Below are 20,027 nucleotides of genomic sequence, written 5' to 3'. Positions count from 1 at the left end.
AGTGTAATAATATTGTAACCTAATATATTTGATGCATTCTCTGTAGCAACTTCTATAACACTTGCATATATACATACAATTTACTAATTTTTATTTAATAATTTGATTACTATTTATATGTAATACATCTCTGTAGATGGAAGAATTTCCTGGTAAAAAGGCAGGCACCTATATATATATATATATATATATTTGATGGATACATTTATCATAAAGATAGACGATATGAAGATATTATATATCGCTGCAGCAAAAGACGTAATTTTAACTGTCAAGGAAGACTTCGACAAGAAGGTGAAACGTACATTTTAATGTTTGAACATGATCATCCACCAGATATAACTGCAACAGAAATATTAAAAATGAAAATAGAAATGAAAGAAATGTGTAAAAATGTATACATGAATAACAAAGACATTTTTGATCATGTATCTCGAAACAATCCGGCAGCAGCTGTATCATTAACGTATAATACAATGAGATCGCCTCTTTATCGTAAAAAAATAAAATATCGACCATCTTTACCAAGAAATTTCTTAAGTTTACAAACACAGCTTGAAAGCTATGAACCTTTAAAAAATATATATAAAGGTAAAGCTACATCATTAATTGATGAAGTAGCCTTTATATTTAGTACAGACGAATTATTAAAAGAATTAGCTTCTTCTATAGAAATGTTTTTGGATGGAACATTCTGTGTAAATATATATATTCTTTGTTGTAAAAGTGTATATATATATATATATACGTGCGCGTGTGTTTATATATGTGTAAATATACAGATAGGGTACGTTAAAAAAGGGGGTTACATATTTTGAAAGCAGGTAGTATTAATCAAAATAAAAAAGTCTAATAAACATAGGTCCTACAACTCATTTTCAAAGATACAAACTATTTCAAATACATTCTATTTGCATTTATTATTCTTTTCTTATTGATCATATCAACTTTATATTAGAGTAAACAAAAGAGTATTAATTTTGCTATAACATTAAAATTAATAAGTATTCTTTTGTTTACTATAATGTAAAAGTGATATGATTAATAAAAAAAGAACAATAATAAGCTAAAATAGAAAGATAGTTTATATATATTTTTTTGATTGTAAGATCAATGTTTATTAGACAGTAAGGCCTGTTCCTTTAGAACGCGTTTACAAAGATGTTAGCGCGTTTTTTTGTTCTATCCTTGTTTCATACTTACTGAATGATAAAGATAGAATGACAAAAAAGCGCGCTAACATTGTTGTAAGCGCATTTTGAACACGGGCCTAAGATCAGATTGTAAGATCCATATTAATTTTTTTTCTTATTTTGATTAATATTATACTATTTGCTCTTAAAATATGTAACCTTTTTTTTAACACCCTGTATATATTTGCAACAATGATGTATTCATTCAACACAATGATGTATAAATATCCTTTTCATTATTTATTCAGATTCTTCCGAGAATTCCTAAAGTTTCACAGCTTTATACAATACATATACGTCATTTTCAAACAGTAAGTTTTAACAGTAAAATTTAATTTAAATTAAAAAAAAAATATTTTTTGAATGACTCCCAAATTTCATACTTTAGGCAATTGCAACAGTTTTTATACTATTTGAAACACGAACTAAATTGTTTTATAATGCTGTATGGATAAAAATTAAAGAATTAATTCCTGATCTTGAGAAAAATATTCGATTTATTATGTTAGATTATGAAACTGCTGCAGGAACATCAGTTAGTGATCATTTCCCATCCGCTTCAATTCATGGATGCTGGTTTCATTATAATCAGGTAAATTTGTATTATTAATAAAAAAATATCTATGTAGACACACACGAAAATCTGTATAAAAATTTCTTTCATTGCACAGATTTTAAAAATAAAAAGATGAAATCAAAAATTTAAAAAAAATTTCGAATTTAAATGCTTTAAATTTAATATATTAAACAAAGTTTTTAAATATTTTTAATGTTGTTTTCAGGCTGTTTTCCGTAAATGGAAAAGTCTACATCTTTCTAATGCACCTCCTGATGTTTTATTCATGACAATGACTTTACCTTTAGCCCCACCTGAATATTTTGTAGAAGGTTATAAAATAATAGAGGAACAAGCAGATAGCATGAGAGAATATCCAGATATACATTTATTTCTAGCATATTTACGTCGCAATTGGGTTCCTGCAGCTCCAAAAATTAGTGTTTATAAGTGTCCTGCGAGGACTAATAACATAGTCGAATCTTTTCATAACATAGCAACAAAAAAATTTGGTACAAAACATCCTAATTTATGGATATTTTTAAGTAATTATTTTTTATCTTTATTTATTGCTTTTATTTATTGTCTTATCTGCTATTATTTATCAAAAGTTATGCAATATTCTATTATTTTCTTTTTCAGAAAAAATGAGGAATTGTATTACGGATCAAGAACTCGATCTTGGAAGATCAAAAAGAGGTTTGCGTGTAAGACGATTATGTTCACGTTCACAAAAACAAAAGAATTTGCGTATTATGGAAGTTCAAGAAGATCTTATTACTGGAAAAATATCTTTACAACAATTTTTGAAAATGTTTAATAATGAATATAAACATCAACAATATAGTATGCAGAGGTTACCGAATAAAGGTATAATTTTATTTATTTATGATATTTTAGCTAGGTTATTTTATATCGAAAAGAGCACAGATGAAATTTATAGAATTTTTTACAATTTATTTATTTTTCAATATTAAGAAAAAGATTATTCATAAATATGTAATGTTTACTTTTTATGCAAATAATAAATTAAATGATCACTGATCTCATTTTGTCATATAAAATTTGTCAATATAACTAAAGAAAATTTAATAACGTAAATTTATTTAACGTAAATTTATTTACAAAATTATAGATTTTAAATTATAAAATATATTTTTCCTTTATTATTTATCTCTACAGCTTTGTATGTGTCACTCCTACTTTATAATCTATGTTTATCAATATCAATACCTCTTTATTTTATCAGCATCATTAAAATTTAATGATTTTTTACAAATCATATATATTTTATATTACTGTGTACTTTATTTGTATAAATTGTCATTAAAAGATGTTAGGTACTTAATAAATAATTAATTTCTCTTATAAATAAATTTATATATTTCTGGTAATATGTATGTTATATATTTTTCATAAAAAATATTTTACATTATAAAATATTCTAAAACTTCAAAACAAAATATTATATTTACGTATAAAGAATTAATGAAATGTTTTCTGTTTCGTAGACAACAATAACGATGATATAAATTTGGAACATTTTGTTGAACTACAGAGGAAGGTGAATATTACTAAAATATTTAACTAAAGAAAAGTTGGTAATTATGCATATAAGGAGCCTCCTCTCCGATTTGTTTTATTTTTAAATATGTTGTTGGGGATGTCTTCCTGAGTCATTTCATATATATATATATATATATATATATATATATATATATATATATATAAGGGCCGGACTCAAATAGTTTCCGAGATACAAGCTGAGAAAAGATAAAAATAATAATATATAGGTTTGTAATTTTTCACGCATACTGAGGTCTACCCTCTTCCCAACCCTGCATGCGGAGAGGCACGGTAGTCCCTGTTTGTTTACATTTGAAATTCTTCATATATTTCCGCCAAAGAATACTTATCATTCACTTAGAAATCATCATAGCGTATAAAAGTTTTGGAACGTGAACAATAATGAAACTAAATTTATTTAATATTTTTAAGCATAAAAGAGGCACAAACACACACGCACGGGGGAATGCAAGGGAGAGGAACCAATAATCAAGCATCTCAATTCAAGCAGTTAGGTATCACGCTTGGAGTTTGTTTAGTTATGTAACGGCCTAACTTTGTCATCGAACGCGGACTAGTTCGCTGGGACGGGAGTTCGATTGAAAAGCCCAGAGACAATAACCAGTATGATTGCATGCGAAATAATTTATTTGGTCTTAGTCTACAAAAGGATGTAAGCGCGGTATATTACAACGGCGGGGTAGTGCAGGCGCACTCGGCGTGACGCGATGCGATAGCGGAAACGCGGTATTACAAACGCTTACGGACTCGGTATATTACAACGGCGGGGTAGTGCAGGCGCACTCGGCGCGACGCGGTGCGATAGCGGTATTACAATTGCTTACGGACTCGGTATATTACAACGGTGTGGTAGTGCAGGCGCACTCGGCGCGACGCGGTGTGATAGCGGAAGGATGGAGCAGGCGCACTTGGCGCGATGCGGCGCGATAGCGAAAACGCGGGATTACGAGGGCTTATGGACCCGGTATATTACAACGGCAGGGTAACGCGGTATTATAATCGGTTGATAGCGCGCGTGGGCACGCGTAGTGTATAAGCAGAGGATTTCCGGAGTCCCGGGGCGGCGGCAGCGAGAGCCCTCGTTGCGAGGCCGAGTGTGCTCGACCCCGCGTAACCGTGCCTTTGGGGTTAGTTCGGATGGAGTGCGGGAACACCTGAGAGCTCTCAGTCGAGGCTCGGAGCACCGGACCTCGTTGGTGTGTTCCCTAGGAGTCGGGATAGGTTTCGTCCGGAATAGCGGTACGCTGGATATTAGACGAAGTGTCTTTCTCTCGCCGGAGCGTCGGTTTATATACCCGCCCGGCGCGGCGGGTTCGCTAGGAGCGGCCGATCGTCGCGCTGTGGTGGGGCGGCGCGGCGCCGCGCTCGTCCTCGGTGCGGCTCGGCTTCCGTCGTCGTTCGTCGGGAGGCACCGGTGCCGCGCTTGGCCCGCGCACACGATGTGTTTGAATAAGATTAAAATGTGGGCGCACCGCGCCCTGGTCTTCGCCCGACTGATCGTCAGTCGGGCGGCATCCGGCGGTTGTTAGCCGGGAACGATGCTTGGCGCACGGGGTGCATCGTTACAGTTATATTATGCGGGGGAAGGGGCTCCGCCGCACTTGAATTGAGACGCTTGATTATTGGCCATCCCTCCCGTGTGTGTGTGTTTCTCAGCCTGTATCTCCGAAACTATTTGAGTCCGACCCTTATATGTATATATGAAATGACTCGGGAAGACACACCCAACAACATATTTAAAAATAAAACAAATCGGAGAGGAGGCCCCTTTTATACATAATTACCAAAAAGTTTGAAGTACTAAAGTATTATATTTTATTCATAATTTGAAATTATAATAATACATATAAAAAATCATATTAATGTTTCAATGTTTCTAGAAAATGCAACAATTTATAATACTTCATCTAGACGAGTGAATACAGCATACTCTCGTGGCCGTGGTCGCGGCCGTAATTGTGCTCCTAATCGTGGGCGTAGTACTGATAGTGGTCGTAGTCGTGGTCGTCGTTAAACGGGACATTCTATTTCTCCACAAAGATCACTCCATACTTCCTCGGAAATAAGTAATCCAACAATAGACGATTTAGAACAATCGACCACATCTCCTCCTAACCTTGAGATACATAATCAAACATCAAATTCCACATCAGGAGAAAATCGTGTTCATATTTCCCATGAAAATGTGTCACATGATGAAACTGATAGAGCTACACCACAAGTTATATCTATTTTAAACTCAAGTAAGATACTTTTACATAAAGTAATATTAAATTACAAAGTAATATTAACATATTTTTACAATAGACATAATAATTGCTGAGAAAATAATTTGTTCGTATAAAATGAATATATAGTTACGTTATTATTTATTTACGTTAATATTACTATAGTAAGTTATATAAAACAAATACATTTAAATCGTTAAATTTTCTAGTTATATAATTACCGAAACACTTAAAATAAATATTTGAGAGAGCACATATTAATTTAAAACAAATAAATTACTTTTGTATCTATTAAAAGTATTTTGTTCGTAATTTTTTATTTTAGTAAAAACATTTATACATCATATTTCTTATATTTGTATTAATGTCATTTGCATTACACATATAAAACATATTTATTTAATTATAATTGTAATTATTGTAATTGTAAGCTAAAATCATAATTCTTTTACTGCAGGTGAAGATGAAAATATTTATCGCATTCTTTTCGATGATTATGGCAATATTTTTGCAGATGAAATTGAAAATGAAAATATACCATATTATCCAGTGCAGTCAGTATCTGATGTACGTACATCTGACTGCTGCAGCATCTGCTTAGTAAATAAAGCAGATCATATTTTTATTTCTTGTGGTCATTTATGTTGTTGCAGTGATTGTATCTTGGAACTACAATCAAAAAGATGTCCAATTTGTAATGTGGAATATCAAAGTTATTTAAAAGTTATAATTCCATAAGGACTTTATGTAGAATGGGTTTTAAGGCCATTCTACACACCTTCCGTAACCATAAACTTAACCGTAATGTAAAGGCCAGAGCTCAGACTTTTGCATAACGCATAACGCATATGCATAAGAAATTTGATTGGTCCAAACATGCATAACGCATATGCATAAGAAATTCAACCAATCAAATTTCTCATCCTTATGCGTTATGCAAAAGTCTGTGCTCGGGCCTTAAGGATTCAACCACGTTGCTTGATTCGATTGTATGTCACACGAATCAAGCAACGCGATTGGTCGAATCCTTACGTTACGGTTAAGTTTATGATGACGGAAAGTGCGTGTAGAATGGCCTTAATATTAGTATGTAAACATAGAATTTAAAAGTAATCTTAAAATTTATGTTTAGAAAAAAATCTTTTTTTTAATGTTTTTTTAATATGTTCCATAAACAGTTCTATTGATGATTAATTTTTTTTTTACTTTATAAGAAAAAACTCGAGTCAGATGAGTTGTCACGATATAATGTGATCATAAATAATTTTCGTCATTAAGGCCATTGCACGTAAAAAAAATTTTAGTCGTAATCGCATTGCTACGATTCTTATGCGTCGTCTACAAGGGCAGTAAATAGTACAGAGTAATGGCGTACAGCTCTTTTCAAAAAATTGTACGCCCATTGGATAATCGCGCGTCGCGTGTCGCAAATCGCGCTGGTCTGCCAGAGCCATAAGTAGTAAGCAGCAAACAATACCAAATGGGATTTGTCCATTTTGTCGGGAGTAACGAAATAAACAAATCCCATTTCGTACTGCTTACTGCTCACTATTATAGACGATGCATTTTACGGTTGGCCGAATCGAGCAACGCGATTGGTCGAATCTTACGGTTACGACTAAAACTTTTCACGCGTGCAATGGTTTTAGTAACAAATAATTCCACAAATGATTTATTAATGTTTTTTTTTTCCAAAAAGTTATAAAACAAAATTCTAGTGGAGTCAGAGTTGTCATGATATAAGATTTGTTCGTTTTAGCTGAACTGGTTGCACTAATTCAGAATTTATCTTCTTTACTCCATATTGGAAGAGAAAAGATAAACTTTGAACTAGTGCAGCCAGTTCAGTTAAATATTATAAAATTCTTTGTAATTTTCATAAATAAATTTTGCGAATTCAATTTTAATGTGTAAATATTTTGTTATTTTCTTTAACTTTTTACATATATATTATCAATATTAAAGTCTTATGAGCGTTGATCTTTCCATTACAAATAACAAGCTTCTATTTGCGGAGACTAGAATATTAAGCTCTCGCTTAACAGATTCTCATGCTTTGTAATGGATTTCTTCTTTACATTTGATGCAACTTGGATTTCTGGTTTGCAGATTACCATTCATTAATTACTGTCTTCTGCTAAAATAAAAATAAATTTGATATAATATTTAATAAGCAGTGTGACAAAAATATCTTGTGTGCTGTAATCTTACCTTACTGTGTAATTGTCATCGTAATAACCCAAGCTCCTTTAGGATCAACAAACGATAAGAAAACAAAATAAAAATATTTCTTAATGTAATTGTGCATATTTATCCTTATTTATCCCAGCACTTGTATAGGTTGTTTATTGTACATTATTTCTAGTGAAGATTTCACTGTAAATAGTAAAAAATTGATTAACTAATACATTATTAAACTTATCTTACATACCCTTAATTATTATCTACAAACTATGAGAATATAACAACAATACTCACTTTTAATTAAATGTGTGTGCGTGCGTGCGTGCGTGCGTGCGTGCGTGCGTGTGTGTGTGTGTGTGTGTGTGTGTTAACTTGTCTCACGTAGAGTCCTATAATAATATTATTATAGGACTCTAGTCTCACGTTGCTAAAATACTCGAGCTGCATTATGACAGCAAACATTGCTATCCAATATAAGAAGGGTCAATATCCGGTAAATTTTCAGATGTTTGATACTAAAAACGCTAAATATAATATTGAAACAGGAATGTACGCGAGGTAAGGAAATCATATGTTGTCATATTTAGAGGCATTGTAGAAGAATGCATTTAAAAAACTTTTATTTAAATAATAATTTATAATTTTCTTATTTTTATTTAAACAGAAATAAATAATCTAACAGAACGTTCTTCTACTCCAAATATGACAAATTTCCTAACTTTGCATGCATCCCTGTTTTAATAGTATATTTGGTGTTTTTAGTATCAAACATGAAAGTTTACCGAATTTTGACACTTCTTATATTAAGTTGGATAAGCAATGTTTGCTATCATAATGTAATTCGAGTATTTTATTAGTAATGTTGAACAAAAAAGTGGATGTATATACATGTAAGACACATTTAATTAAAAGTGAGTATTGTGATATTCTCATAGTTTGTAGATAATAATAAAAGATACTCAAGATAAGTTTAATAAATTTTTCGCTAATCAATGTTTTTATTTTCAGTGAAACCTTTGCTAGTAATAATGCATGGTATGCAACACATATAAGTGACGAGATAAATATGGCACAATTATTATATGAAATATTATCATATATTGTTTTATTACTGTTTGTAAAGCCTAAAGAAGGCTGAATTATTCTGATTCTGATGACAGTTATATGAGTAAAATTGCAGTACACACAAGAAACATTTTCATGTCACGCTGCTTATTAATGTATAATATTGTATCTTATTTATTTTTTATTTTAACAGAAGAAAACAATTGGTGTATGATAATGGGCAAACCACAGATTCAAGTTTCATCGAATATCAAAAGGGAAGAATCCATTACAAAGCACGAGAATCTTTTATGCGAGAGATTAATATCATAGTCTCCGCTAATAGAATCTTATGCTCTGTAATGAAATTATCAACGCTCATATCAATTTCTTTGCACAGATTGTAGAAATATTTTAAGATATTATTAGTTGACTTATTAAAAAATTGAAAACCACGTGTACTGCTTTTTAATAAGTCAAACGTCAAGAAATGTGCTTAACATGTAATACCTAAAGTTAGTATATTGTATTACTTATATATATATATATATATATATATATATATATATATATATATATCTTTATGGTTCGGCATATGTTGGGACCGACCATAAGCGATGTATCGACATCCTAACTTGTATTCCGGAAGTATTTTCCATATGTATAATCAAAATACAAAGATATATCAAAATTAAGCTTCCTTATATGTTTTGTTAATTGTCGGTACCACTAAAAAATACATAAATATCTGATTATAAACAATATACATATATATATATATATATATATATATATATATATATATTTGTGTTACTAGATAAATATCTTGTAATAATTTATTTTCAAAGAATGATTCAAAGGAGGAAGTGTAAAAGTGGCCGTTTTGTACCCCGATGGGAAACCTGTGAAACATTCAGATACATTTGAAAGATTACGAGATTTATTGTTCAGAATCTGATTTATATGAACCATCATAATCATCTTCAAAATAATTATATATTTAAATAATTTGTAGGTGAATGTATTGTTGGTTGATGTGCAAACCCAAAGTACCATCAAATTATTGCGACGTGAGAGCAGCAACCGACAACTCGCTTTCCTACTTTGTAGCCACATGTGTGACCAATAATTGCATCTATAATTGCGTCCATTCTATGGTACTTCGGATTTGCTGTATATCAACCAATAATACATTTACCTGCAGATTATTTAAATAATTATTTTGAAGATGATTATGAGGGTTCATCTGAATCAGATTCTGAATACTAAATTTTGTAATCTTTTAAATATATCTGAATTTTTCATAAATGGTTGACATAGTAAGAAAACAGGACAGAAATAACAAGATAAATGTTGTGACTGCATATATGTGTATGTACAGAAAGTATAAAAAAATATATATGTAATAAAAAATATATATTAAAAATGTAATAAAAATATTATATACAATTTTAAGATGTAACATTCATTAAATAGAAATGTAGTGCTTGTTTTAAAACGTTTCACCTTTTATTAAACCTCTCAAACACAATTATTTTAACAGACGTTTTAAACACATTTATTATAGATTTTAAAATATTTCCCGTAATTTCCTAGGTAAATGACCATTATTTCCTTCTTATTTCAACCTTAAATAAGATGGAAAAAAATGTTTCACAGGTTTCCCATCGGGGTACAAAACGGCCACTTTTACACTCTCTCCTTTACATTTATATTGTATTGAGTATTTAAACATATAACTTTATAGAGAATTGAATCTGTATCACTATGATAATTATATTTGTAATGATTATATTTCTGCATTTATATATACGTATGTACCGTCTCACATAGTATATATTTTGGAATATGGTAACAGAATTCTTCAATATACATGAGATCTTAATCGAGAAAGAGTAAAGTACAATTCTTAATTATTTACAGGCAATAAATCATATAAAAAACAAAAATAGAATGGTTTGTTCCGCCAACAATAATCAACAAAAAACGTTTATTAGTTTCGATTTCTAATAGCAATCTAAATTGAAACGTTGCTACGTTTCGACCCCTCGGATCGGGTCCTTATCAAGCAATCTAAATAAAACAAACAATCCGGTATAACAATAATTCGGTCAGCAGGATAAAATTAATAGTCAGGAGAACATATTATAGATAAAGCAATACCTGGTAACTATTCCTTGTCACAAACTTAAACGTCGGCATTCTCGAAAATTTTGCCCGAAATCAACTGATCGCTGGAAATAATGGTCAGTGAGCAATGTAAAAAAGTATGCAGTTAAAGGCGAGCAGAACATAACTCACACGTGTAAGTCGGTGACAGTGGAGAACGCATTAAAAATATAAACGAGTGACCACTGCGATGAAGCGTTGTCAGTATTGAAATTTTCTACAGAGCAGAACATTATCGTGGAGCGACGACCAACACGTGTTAACATGTCGTAGTTGACAGGTATACTGACTGTTTTCGGTATCTGACACATTGTAGGTTGTTAGAATAAACAAATATGGTTCGCATGATATTTACAACGATGAAATTACTTTGTCATAAATCGGATTTAAGTTTTCTGTATCCTTCTTTAAATTTATCGTCTTCGTATGTTTTTTAATTAAAAACATTTCAGCAATCTCTTTTTTTAATATTTTTTTCTTTATGGATGATGTTGGTTTCCGAGAATGCCGACGTTTAAGTTTGTGACAAGGAATAGTTACCAGGTATCGCTTTATCTATAATATGTTCTCCTGACTATTAATTTTATCCTGCTGACCGAATTAATGTTATACCGGATTGTTTGTTTTATTTAGATTGCTTGATAAGGACCCGATCCGAGGGGTCGAAATGTAGCAACGTTTCAATTTATATTGCCATTAGAAGCCATATGAAAAACGTCGAAATGTAATTATATTATTTTAGATATTCAGATACCATACTCAAGGTATGGACATAGTTTACATATATATATATATATATATATATATATATATATGTAGGTCCGGAAGTATGTTCCGGGACTTTTATTTTTTTACATCGGTATATTCCAGGACATTTGGCAGTTTCCAGGACTGTCCTGGAAAAAATTCATGTCCTACGGCACGTTTCGGGACAATTTTTTGAATCTGATTACATATATATGCGTTATATTCCAGGACTGTACATTTCAAAAAACGTAAACAGTCCCGGAACATACCTCTAGACCTACATATATATATATATATATATATATATTGCAACCCGATTTCCCTCGGTCTCGCTGGCCGAGGGGGCGCGGCTGCAAATTAATCCGCGGACCACCGGACGATAGCTCCAAGGGGATAACGAAGTCACTTCTCTTACCGTAATTCTCATATCTGAGGTCTTGGGCGATACCATTCGATTGGGCGCCAGGTGCGATTATAGACGCGCACCACGTCTCGATAGCGTTCTCCTCCTTAATCTCGCCACAAGCTCAGGGCGTAGCTCCGCGTGAAAGGGATGAAGGTGGAGAAGGAGCGTGACGCAAGCAACACACAAAAATAAAGCCCGACGATAAACAATATTAATGAGATATATTTCCTTCAATGAGCGAACAAATCGTATCGGGAAGCCGAGGTCGGCTCTCGCTCAAATGGCCGGTACCACCGCAGTACTCGGATCGGCCGTTACAGCACGCGCGAAGTGCGTGATGTTCACGCTCGCGAGGCTCCCTTCGCGAGCGAAGCTCTCAAGCGGGCCCCGCAATCTCGATTCTAAGCGCGACCCCGCGATAACGCCAATCCGCCCACGCCTTAATCTCCGGATCCCGAACGCTCGGCGATTCTTACACGCCCGACGCAAACGATTCTCATACACTCGACGTAACAATCCTCACACGCTCGACATACACGACTACTCGCACACGCACGACACAATATATGCAACGCCAGACAATGGCGCGCTCGCGAGATTCCCTTTCGAGCAAACGCGACGATATTTGCCCGCACACGCGGCGCAAGATATCCGCGAGGCTCGCGATGCACCCCAATGCACCCCAAGGTGCCCGGCGCGGTCCCTCCCGACACGCACACGGGACTTCTGTACGCGACACGCGACAATAATACGCAAAACAGGTGCCCGGCGCGGTCCCTCCCGACACGCACACGGGACTTCCGTACGCGACACGCGACAATATACCGTAATACGCAACACTAAACACAATATGCACCGGAGTGTGCCGCCCGCGGCACACCTCCGTCCACGATTCACAAGACACGCACGACGATATACGCGAATTGACTGCCGATCATTCGCAAGCTTTCGAGTAGGGCTTTTACTGTTTCTGGCTACGATCTCGGCCGGCCACGTGCCCGCGATCCCGACACACAGCCGCGATAATCTTCCCGGCATCCACAACGGCGGGAGCCGGTAGCTAAGTATGACACGTAATCCGGCCGATTCACACGGTAATCTACTCGATATACGCCTTTCTGGCACCGTGTCGCGACCGAGATCGAGCCCTCAATTAATAGGCAGCACCGGAGTGGAGATCTTACAATTCGGCTGCTCGCTGCTGCTCGGCGGCGTCGGGGCGCTTCTCCAGGGGTGGCTCCTCGTCCGCGGCTAGATCGACAGTGAGGAGCGGTCGGTTCGGCGGGACCACGCCGGGCCCCCGCACTTGCGCCCTCAAGCTCGCGGTTCTTCCGCCCCGCCGATTGGTTGTGTGTGTCGCCCTGTTTGCGACGTTGCAGACGATTTCCGCCATTTTCCCGCGGCCCGTTTGACTTGGCTGCTGGTTGCGCGCGGGCCCCTCGCGGTTTTTCGCCCGGCTGGCCAGGCCGTGGCGGCGCCGCTCGGCCCTTGGGGCGCCGTCGGTGTGTATGGGTCGTCCACCCGCGCTGCAGTCGCGGTGGCGCACCCGTGCTCATGCTGCGGCGGGGCCGTGTTACGCTGTGCGAGGCATTCCCGGCGCTTTTCCAGCGGCAGGTCCCGGTGGACCGCCCGTCGGCCGACCACTCCGTCATGCGCCCTCCGAGCGCCCGTCTCTCCCTCGTCGCGACTATCGTCGTTACATCTGGTCGTGATCCCACGCTCCGGCACCACCTGTCATCCCTACGGAATGTTTCTCAAGAAAAGGTTAGTTAACGCGGGTAGCCCTTCCTCGACCCGAGTCGAGGCGCCATCCCTGACACCTTCCCCTCTGCCGAGCTATCGTCTGGGCGGCGGACGCGACAAATGTCACGTCACAATATATTGTGTGTGTGTGTGTGTGTGTGTGTGTGCGCGCGTGCGCGCGTGTGCGCGTGTGCGCGTGTGCGCGTGTGCGCGTGTGCGCGTGTGCGCGTGTGCGCGTGTGTGCGTGTGTGCGTGTGTGTGTGTGTGTGTGTGTGTGTGTGTGTGTGTGTGTGTGTGTGTGTGTGTGTGTATTGCTTTTCCGCCATTTGTCATTTATTTGTACATTTTAATTTCAGATCTTTTCCGAGGACGAGGCCGTGGCATTGGAGGTGGGCGGTCGCGTGCCCGCTGGTACAGGCAGCGGGGGGGCCTCACAAAGTTCTCCTGGAGAGACCCAAGAAATGGTGGAAGAGGTGGGCGTGAAAGAGGTGGACGTGGAGGAAGGGGGGGAACCATAATAAAAAAATATTTTTTTAATTAAACTAATAATAATAAAAATAATATATTTAGTTCGGCCATTCAGCCTAAAACCGGGACTTGGTTTTCAATTACTTCTTATCATTTACTCCTTCATTCATTCTTTTTTCCTTTTTCACATTCTCTCTCATTTTTCCTATTTCTTTCATTCATACAAGAAATCTGCCAAAAAAATAGTGCAATAAAACACACACATGCACAAAGAAATGTAAAAAATTGATTTTTTGTTATTACAATGATTTCAATATTGAAATTATTTTGTACTATTTGCTACGTAATGGTTGTATATAATTACTAACAAAATATTAATAACAAATAATAAATTAACAATTCCTTACATTTCCTTCCTGACGGAAAAGACCACCACCTTCTTGCGGTTTCCGTTGAGCAACAGTATGCACGTTGTATATAAATACAAAATAAATTAAATAAGTAAAAATACTACAAGCTATAATTTTTTATTCAGAATTAATATTTAATTTTATTATTTACATTTAGATAATATTATCATGTTAAAGTTAATGTTGGTTTGTTATGTAAGAAATTAAAAAAAAAACGGTGCATATTGGCCAAGAGTGGATTTTTATACATTGTTACATTTACAAAGTTCAACTTTAATCAAAACAAATATTTAAAGGTCTGCAAATTAAAAGAAAACGGAGAATTCTTTTAACTTTTTATGTTTATAAAGATTACGTCATTGCATTTGGTATTTTTTATATTTTTAGACATTTTATTTACATATTATTCACAATTGAAATTGATTATACATATTTCAGTGAATAACGACAGAATGATTGACATATATCTCAATATTTTATAAGAAAAGATTAAGTTTACAATAAATAACGTCGCCCATCGATTTGCCAACTCGAGATTCGGAGAGTCGCGAGATCTGAAATATGTGCCGGCATAGCCGGCATTGGCATAGCGACGTCATAGCACAAGAGAGAAGGAGACAACGATCGTGTTCTGTCCTTTGCGCCGAGCGTACACGGACAGAGGAGCTTGCATTAGTGTGCGTGGCTATGCCCTTGCGCAGCCTTGCCGGCGCATTCCCTCCACACGCTGTAGTATGCTGGTCGGTCTGCACAGCGGCATCACTGGCTGTTAGTTCGTTTCGGCCATCCATGTGAAGACACTGCGCTCTGCAAGATATTCTGCTTATTCACTGTAATTTTGCTGGTAGTTTTGATAAGAGGTGAGTAGTATAATATTTACATTACAGAATTAAATTTGACGCATTTGATAGGCTAAAACACTATAAAATTAGATTGCAAAATGATTTTAGAAACACACGTTTATTTAATATATATTTTAAGGTTGTAAAGTGAAATGATTGAGTTTGATAATTTCGCGCCCAAAGTTGAAATTTTGAGACTGATTAAATTTTGGAGACTGATAAAATTTTAAAGTTGTTTTTGTAATTCATAGACAATAGGTGTAACGATAACTGTGTGTTAAGAGTTACCAAGACTGTTTAGTTTACAATGTAAGGTGCTTACAGAAAAAATCATTGCTTAAGTTTTGATTTGAATTTATAATGATCGTTATTTGTTATGTTAACACATTCACTTATTTTTATATGTAGGTACTTACTAGACGATATTAATGCATAAATATAAAAAAAAAAACATTTTGTTATTGTGTTCTACTTCATGTCACTGGCTAAAGCTAAAGTAATTTTTATAGGCACGATATTATCAGACCAGTTCGGTAATACCGCGTTTTCTCTTTTTTTTAGAAAATTGTTAATATTTTAGTTTGTGTTTAACTTTGAAGATTATTACTATTATATATGGATAGCCAAATAAATTACCTATCTAAAATTGCACATTTTGTTTTTTGAAACATTTCTAAGCTTAGATATACGCTTCAATTCTTAGGGGCTCGGTAATATCCAACTCTCCCCTACCATATGCGCCGCGCATGCGCGAAAAACCGAGCCAGATTCACATCAGATCAACGATGTTTTTACGCTGGAAATGCTTTCTCGGTATCTCGGCGTGAATCTGAGTTGCTGTTGCACGATAATCAAAGAACGATCTTTGGAATAATGTAGAGATGTAAAAATAATTAATAAACATAAAAAAAATTGTAGTAAAAAATTATGTTGATCCCTCTTGCAGAAATTTTCATGCTTTGACCTATAAAGCCGGGATTTAGTTGCACATTTCGGGCCGATTCCCGAGGCGATGCCTTTCATACCCCCATTATCGCTCGAGGCTCAACGGCCGAGCCGCCGATCGCTCACGTGACGCGTAATCTCAGGCGAAGTATTTTCGCTATTTGTAGAATAAATTTCAATCTACTTTTGTTTTATATGATTCACGCTTGTTGAAGTATAAAAAAGTGTAATTTGTACATGTAATATTTATATATAATGTATGTGAGGTACAAGAGGGTGGCAGTGTGGTCTTGTGGTAAAGCGCCAGACTCGTAATCCCGAGGACCCGGGTTCGAGTCCACCTGACCACAGGAATTTTTATATTCCAAACTGCACCCCCCGCACGAGTGGGAGAAATTGGGCTATCTTTCGGAGGAAAAATTAAATTTGAAATTGGTCGTCAAGCTTGGGGAGTTTGGGAGTTTTGGCACTGTGCATGACCTCATAACATCTTCCAGCATACGCAAATCGAGACCAAAAAAGAGAAAAAATGTTTTTAATTCGAAAACAGCCGAGACGGACGAAAGTAGTTTTAGTGCCTTTGCGAAAAAATTACACATGCAAGAGGAGATGATTACGTCTGTTGAATATCGAATTTTGAACTTTATTACAGTGTTTGCAGCAATTTCTGAATATGTGAAGTGTAAAATCTGTGATGAAAACGTGAAGTTTGAAACTGCTTCTGAACGAGGACTTGGTTTTAAGATTGTTTTGTTGTGCGGTAAGTGTGCAGCTCGTACCATAAACTCTAGTCCCTATGTCAAGCATTCTTATGCGATAAATAGACGTTATTTATTTGTCATGAGAGTTCTTGGATTAGGATTGAAAGGCGCAACAAAATTCTGTGGATTAATGGACATGCCAGCTTTTCTAACGCAGCATACTTACGATTTAATTATAAAAAAATTTGCATTCCTGTGTACAAATAGCCACCAAGAAACTTTTCCAACAAGCTTGTACCGAAGAGAAAAATTTGACTTCTGAACACCAAGGCGATGCAAATTCTACAGAATTAACAGTATCTGGCGACGGGATTTGGAAAAAGCGAGGATTTAATTCCTTATACGGCGTGACATCATTGATCGGATATTATTCCGGAAAAGTCATTGACATTTTTGTGAAAAGTTCTTACTGCAAACAGTGTGAAAGTTGGAATAAGAAATTGAATACTGAAGAGTATAATGAATGGTATGAAAGTCATCAAGATAGTTGCGATGCAAATCATAAGGGTTCTTCAGGCAAAATGGAAGTTGATGCAGTAATCTCAATGTTCAAGCGTTCAATGAAAAAATTCAAAGTGCAGTACAGAAATTACATCGGAGACGGTGACTCGAAAACGTTCTCGGGGATTTTGAAAGCTGCACCTTACGGCGATAAAGAAGTCATCAAGAAAGAATGTATTGGGCACGTGCAGAAGAGAATGGGCTCGCGACTCCAAGATTGTGTGGAAAAAAATGTGAAAACTGTTGAAAAAGTGAAAAAAAAAAGACAAAAAATTCTCTTGGTGGAAAAGGCAAGCTTACAGCTAAACTGATCGATAAATTGACAGTTTATTATGGCTTAGCGATCAGAAGAAATTGTGATTCCGTAGAGAATATGTATAACGCAATATGGTCTACATATTACCATTATTGTTCAACGGACGAAAATCCTCAACATGAGAAGTGCCCAAACGGACCGAAGTCATGATGCTCTTGGCAGCGAGCAGTAGCTGCGAATGAATTAGCTGCTTTTAAACACGATTACCAGCCATTTCCACAGGATGTTGTTGAGGCTCTGATCCGATCTATACAGATCTCAGCAATAAAAAATTGCTAGAAAGATGTGTCGGTGGTTTCACACAAAACTCCAATGAAAGCTACAATCAACTTATATGGAAAATCACCCCAAAAATCATTCCGTCTGGCTCAAAAATCGTAGAAATGGCTGCATACATCGCTGCCGGCGTATTTAACAAAGGAACAGCTGCACTGTTGTACTATATGCATGCAATCGGACTTTCGCTTGGGCCCAAAGCACTTATATGCCGAAAAAGAGGATGCGGAACGCGTCACGATCGCCGACCGAAGAGCGCAGGAGAACACGCGCGAGGGAAGAATGGTCCGCAGACAGCATCAAAATGAACTTCTAGAAGCTGCCGAAAAATCAGAGGGCTTACTGTATGGGCCTGGAATAGACGACTCGATGTAAGTTGAAAAAAAATTTTTTATTACGTATAAAGTACTCTTGAAACTTTAAACGCGTTTATCTCAAAACTGTGTTTTCAAAGTCGGTGACCACGATTTCTCGGAAACGGCTGAACCGATTGGGCTGAAATTTTTACACAAGCTTTATAAATATATTTTTTAGTAATTGATCGAAGGATTTTACTCGTCGATAAATATTTTCCATTTTATAAACAATTTAAGGCCAAAATTTAGAGCAAAAATCGAAACTTTTTGTTTAAAAAGCCACCATTTTTGTTAAAATTAATATTTTGCTTATTCCTTCGATTAAATACTAGATAATATATTATATTAACGAAATCTTTTTGGTTTTTTTATTTCAGATGATTCAGTCCAGAAATAGAGTGGTCACCGCAAGACACGTTTTTTTAGAGATGCTCCCGGACGTTGGCTATAGCGGCTGTAAACATTATTATTTTTAAACAAAAAAATTTGAAATTATACTTAAAAGTGACTACAATAAGTGTGCAAAATTTTGTGTTTATAAATTAAAATGTCTTTCCAGGATAAATTCTTAAAAAATCGCTTTTTTTTGCCTCCTAAGTGGATATAACCCCTTAATGATAAAATAGCGGATTCGCTCCGTACGCGGGACTTCTCGTATTTCGCAGCTCGGATAACCCGTATACGCGTCCGCACAGTATCACGGCTAGCGAGAGACTCCTCGAGCGCTCGCCCTTCCTCGCAGTCGCTCGCGCTCGTTATCACGCGTTCGCCATATGGGATCACATGTGTCCATTGCGCCTTTTATTTTTGCACGCGTGTTCGCTCGTAGTTTGTCGCAAACATGTTTTCGCGTTCTTCGTCGGAAAGTTTCCATATATATCGGGTGTCCCGTGTGACGTCACGAAAATTTTTGTCCCCTTTTTCAAAACTCTTCAAAATCGGTCAATTATAATTGTCTCTGTCGTAAACCTTGCATTTTCGTATTAATATTAACCTTCGCTATGATTCACCAAGACGTTGCAGCCGCCCCTTACCATGCGATGATTCACTAAAACGTCGCAGTCCCCTACAATGCGATCGATAATAATATAAAACACGCCTCGGCTTTACCACCCAGAATGCCGGCAGGAATCAAAGGATCTCGGTGAAGAAGCGTCCGAATGATAGCGCGAGAAAAATAACATATTTATCAGTCGAGAGCTAATGCAGTATGACTCAAGTGCATCCTTTGACTCCCTCCAAAGCGTTCTTAGAACCTTCTAGAAGGAATTAATTCTAACCAATGGAAGCCATAA

At 36.1% G+C, this 20,027-nt stretch overlaps 1 protein-coding gene and 1 pseudogene across 1 annotated transcript; both read left to right on the top strand.

The window, feature by feature from the left end:
- The first annotated feature begins 476 nt into the window (after window positions 1-476).
- On the top strand, window positions 477-14,375 carry LOC139818316 (uncharacterized). Its single transcript, XM_071786933.1, has 7 exons — window positions 477-698; window positions 1,442-1,504; window positions 1,582-1,785; window positions 1,976-2,294; window positions 2,392-2,619; window positions 3,261-3,313; window positions 14,214-14,375. Exons 1-7 carry the CDS (start codon window positions 477-479, stop codon window positions 14,373-14,375), a joined length of 1,251 nt encoding a protein of 416 aa, XP_071643034.1.
- A 2,638-nt stretch (window positions 14,376-17,013) lies between these two features.
- Window positions 17,014-19,714, top strand: LOC139817656 (uncharacterized; annotated as a pseudogene).
- The last annotated feature ends 313 nt before the right edge of the window (window positions 19,715-20,027 follow it).

Source organism: Temnothorax longispinosus, chromosome 8, assembly GCF_030848805.1.
Source record: "Temnothorax longispinosus isolate EJ_2023e chromosome 8, Tlon_JGU_v1, whole genome shotgun sequence".
Taxonomy (NCBI): domain Eukaryota; kingdom Metazoa; phylum Arthropoda; class Insecta; order Hymenoptera; family Formicidae; genus Temnothorax; species Temnothorax longispinosus.
Note: the sequence above shows the minus strand (reverse complement) of the source record. Positions and strands in the feature narration are given on the sequence as shown.

Excerpts from the sequence above, each read along its gene's own strand:
- LOC139818316 (XM_071786933.1), top strand. The coding sequence starts at position 477 with ATGAGATCGCCTCTTTATCGTAAAAAAATAAAATATCGACCATCTTTA. Across the intron at positions 2,620-3,260 it reads GCAGAGGTTACCGAATAAAG|ACAACAATAACGATGATATA; the intron begins GTATAATTTTAT and ends TCTGTTTCGTAG. Across the intron at positions 3,314-14,213 it reads TTGTTGAACTACAGAGGAAG|ATCTTTTCCGAGGACGAGGC; the intron begins GTGAATATTACT and ends TTTTAATTTCAG.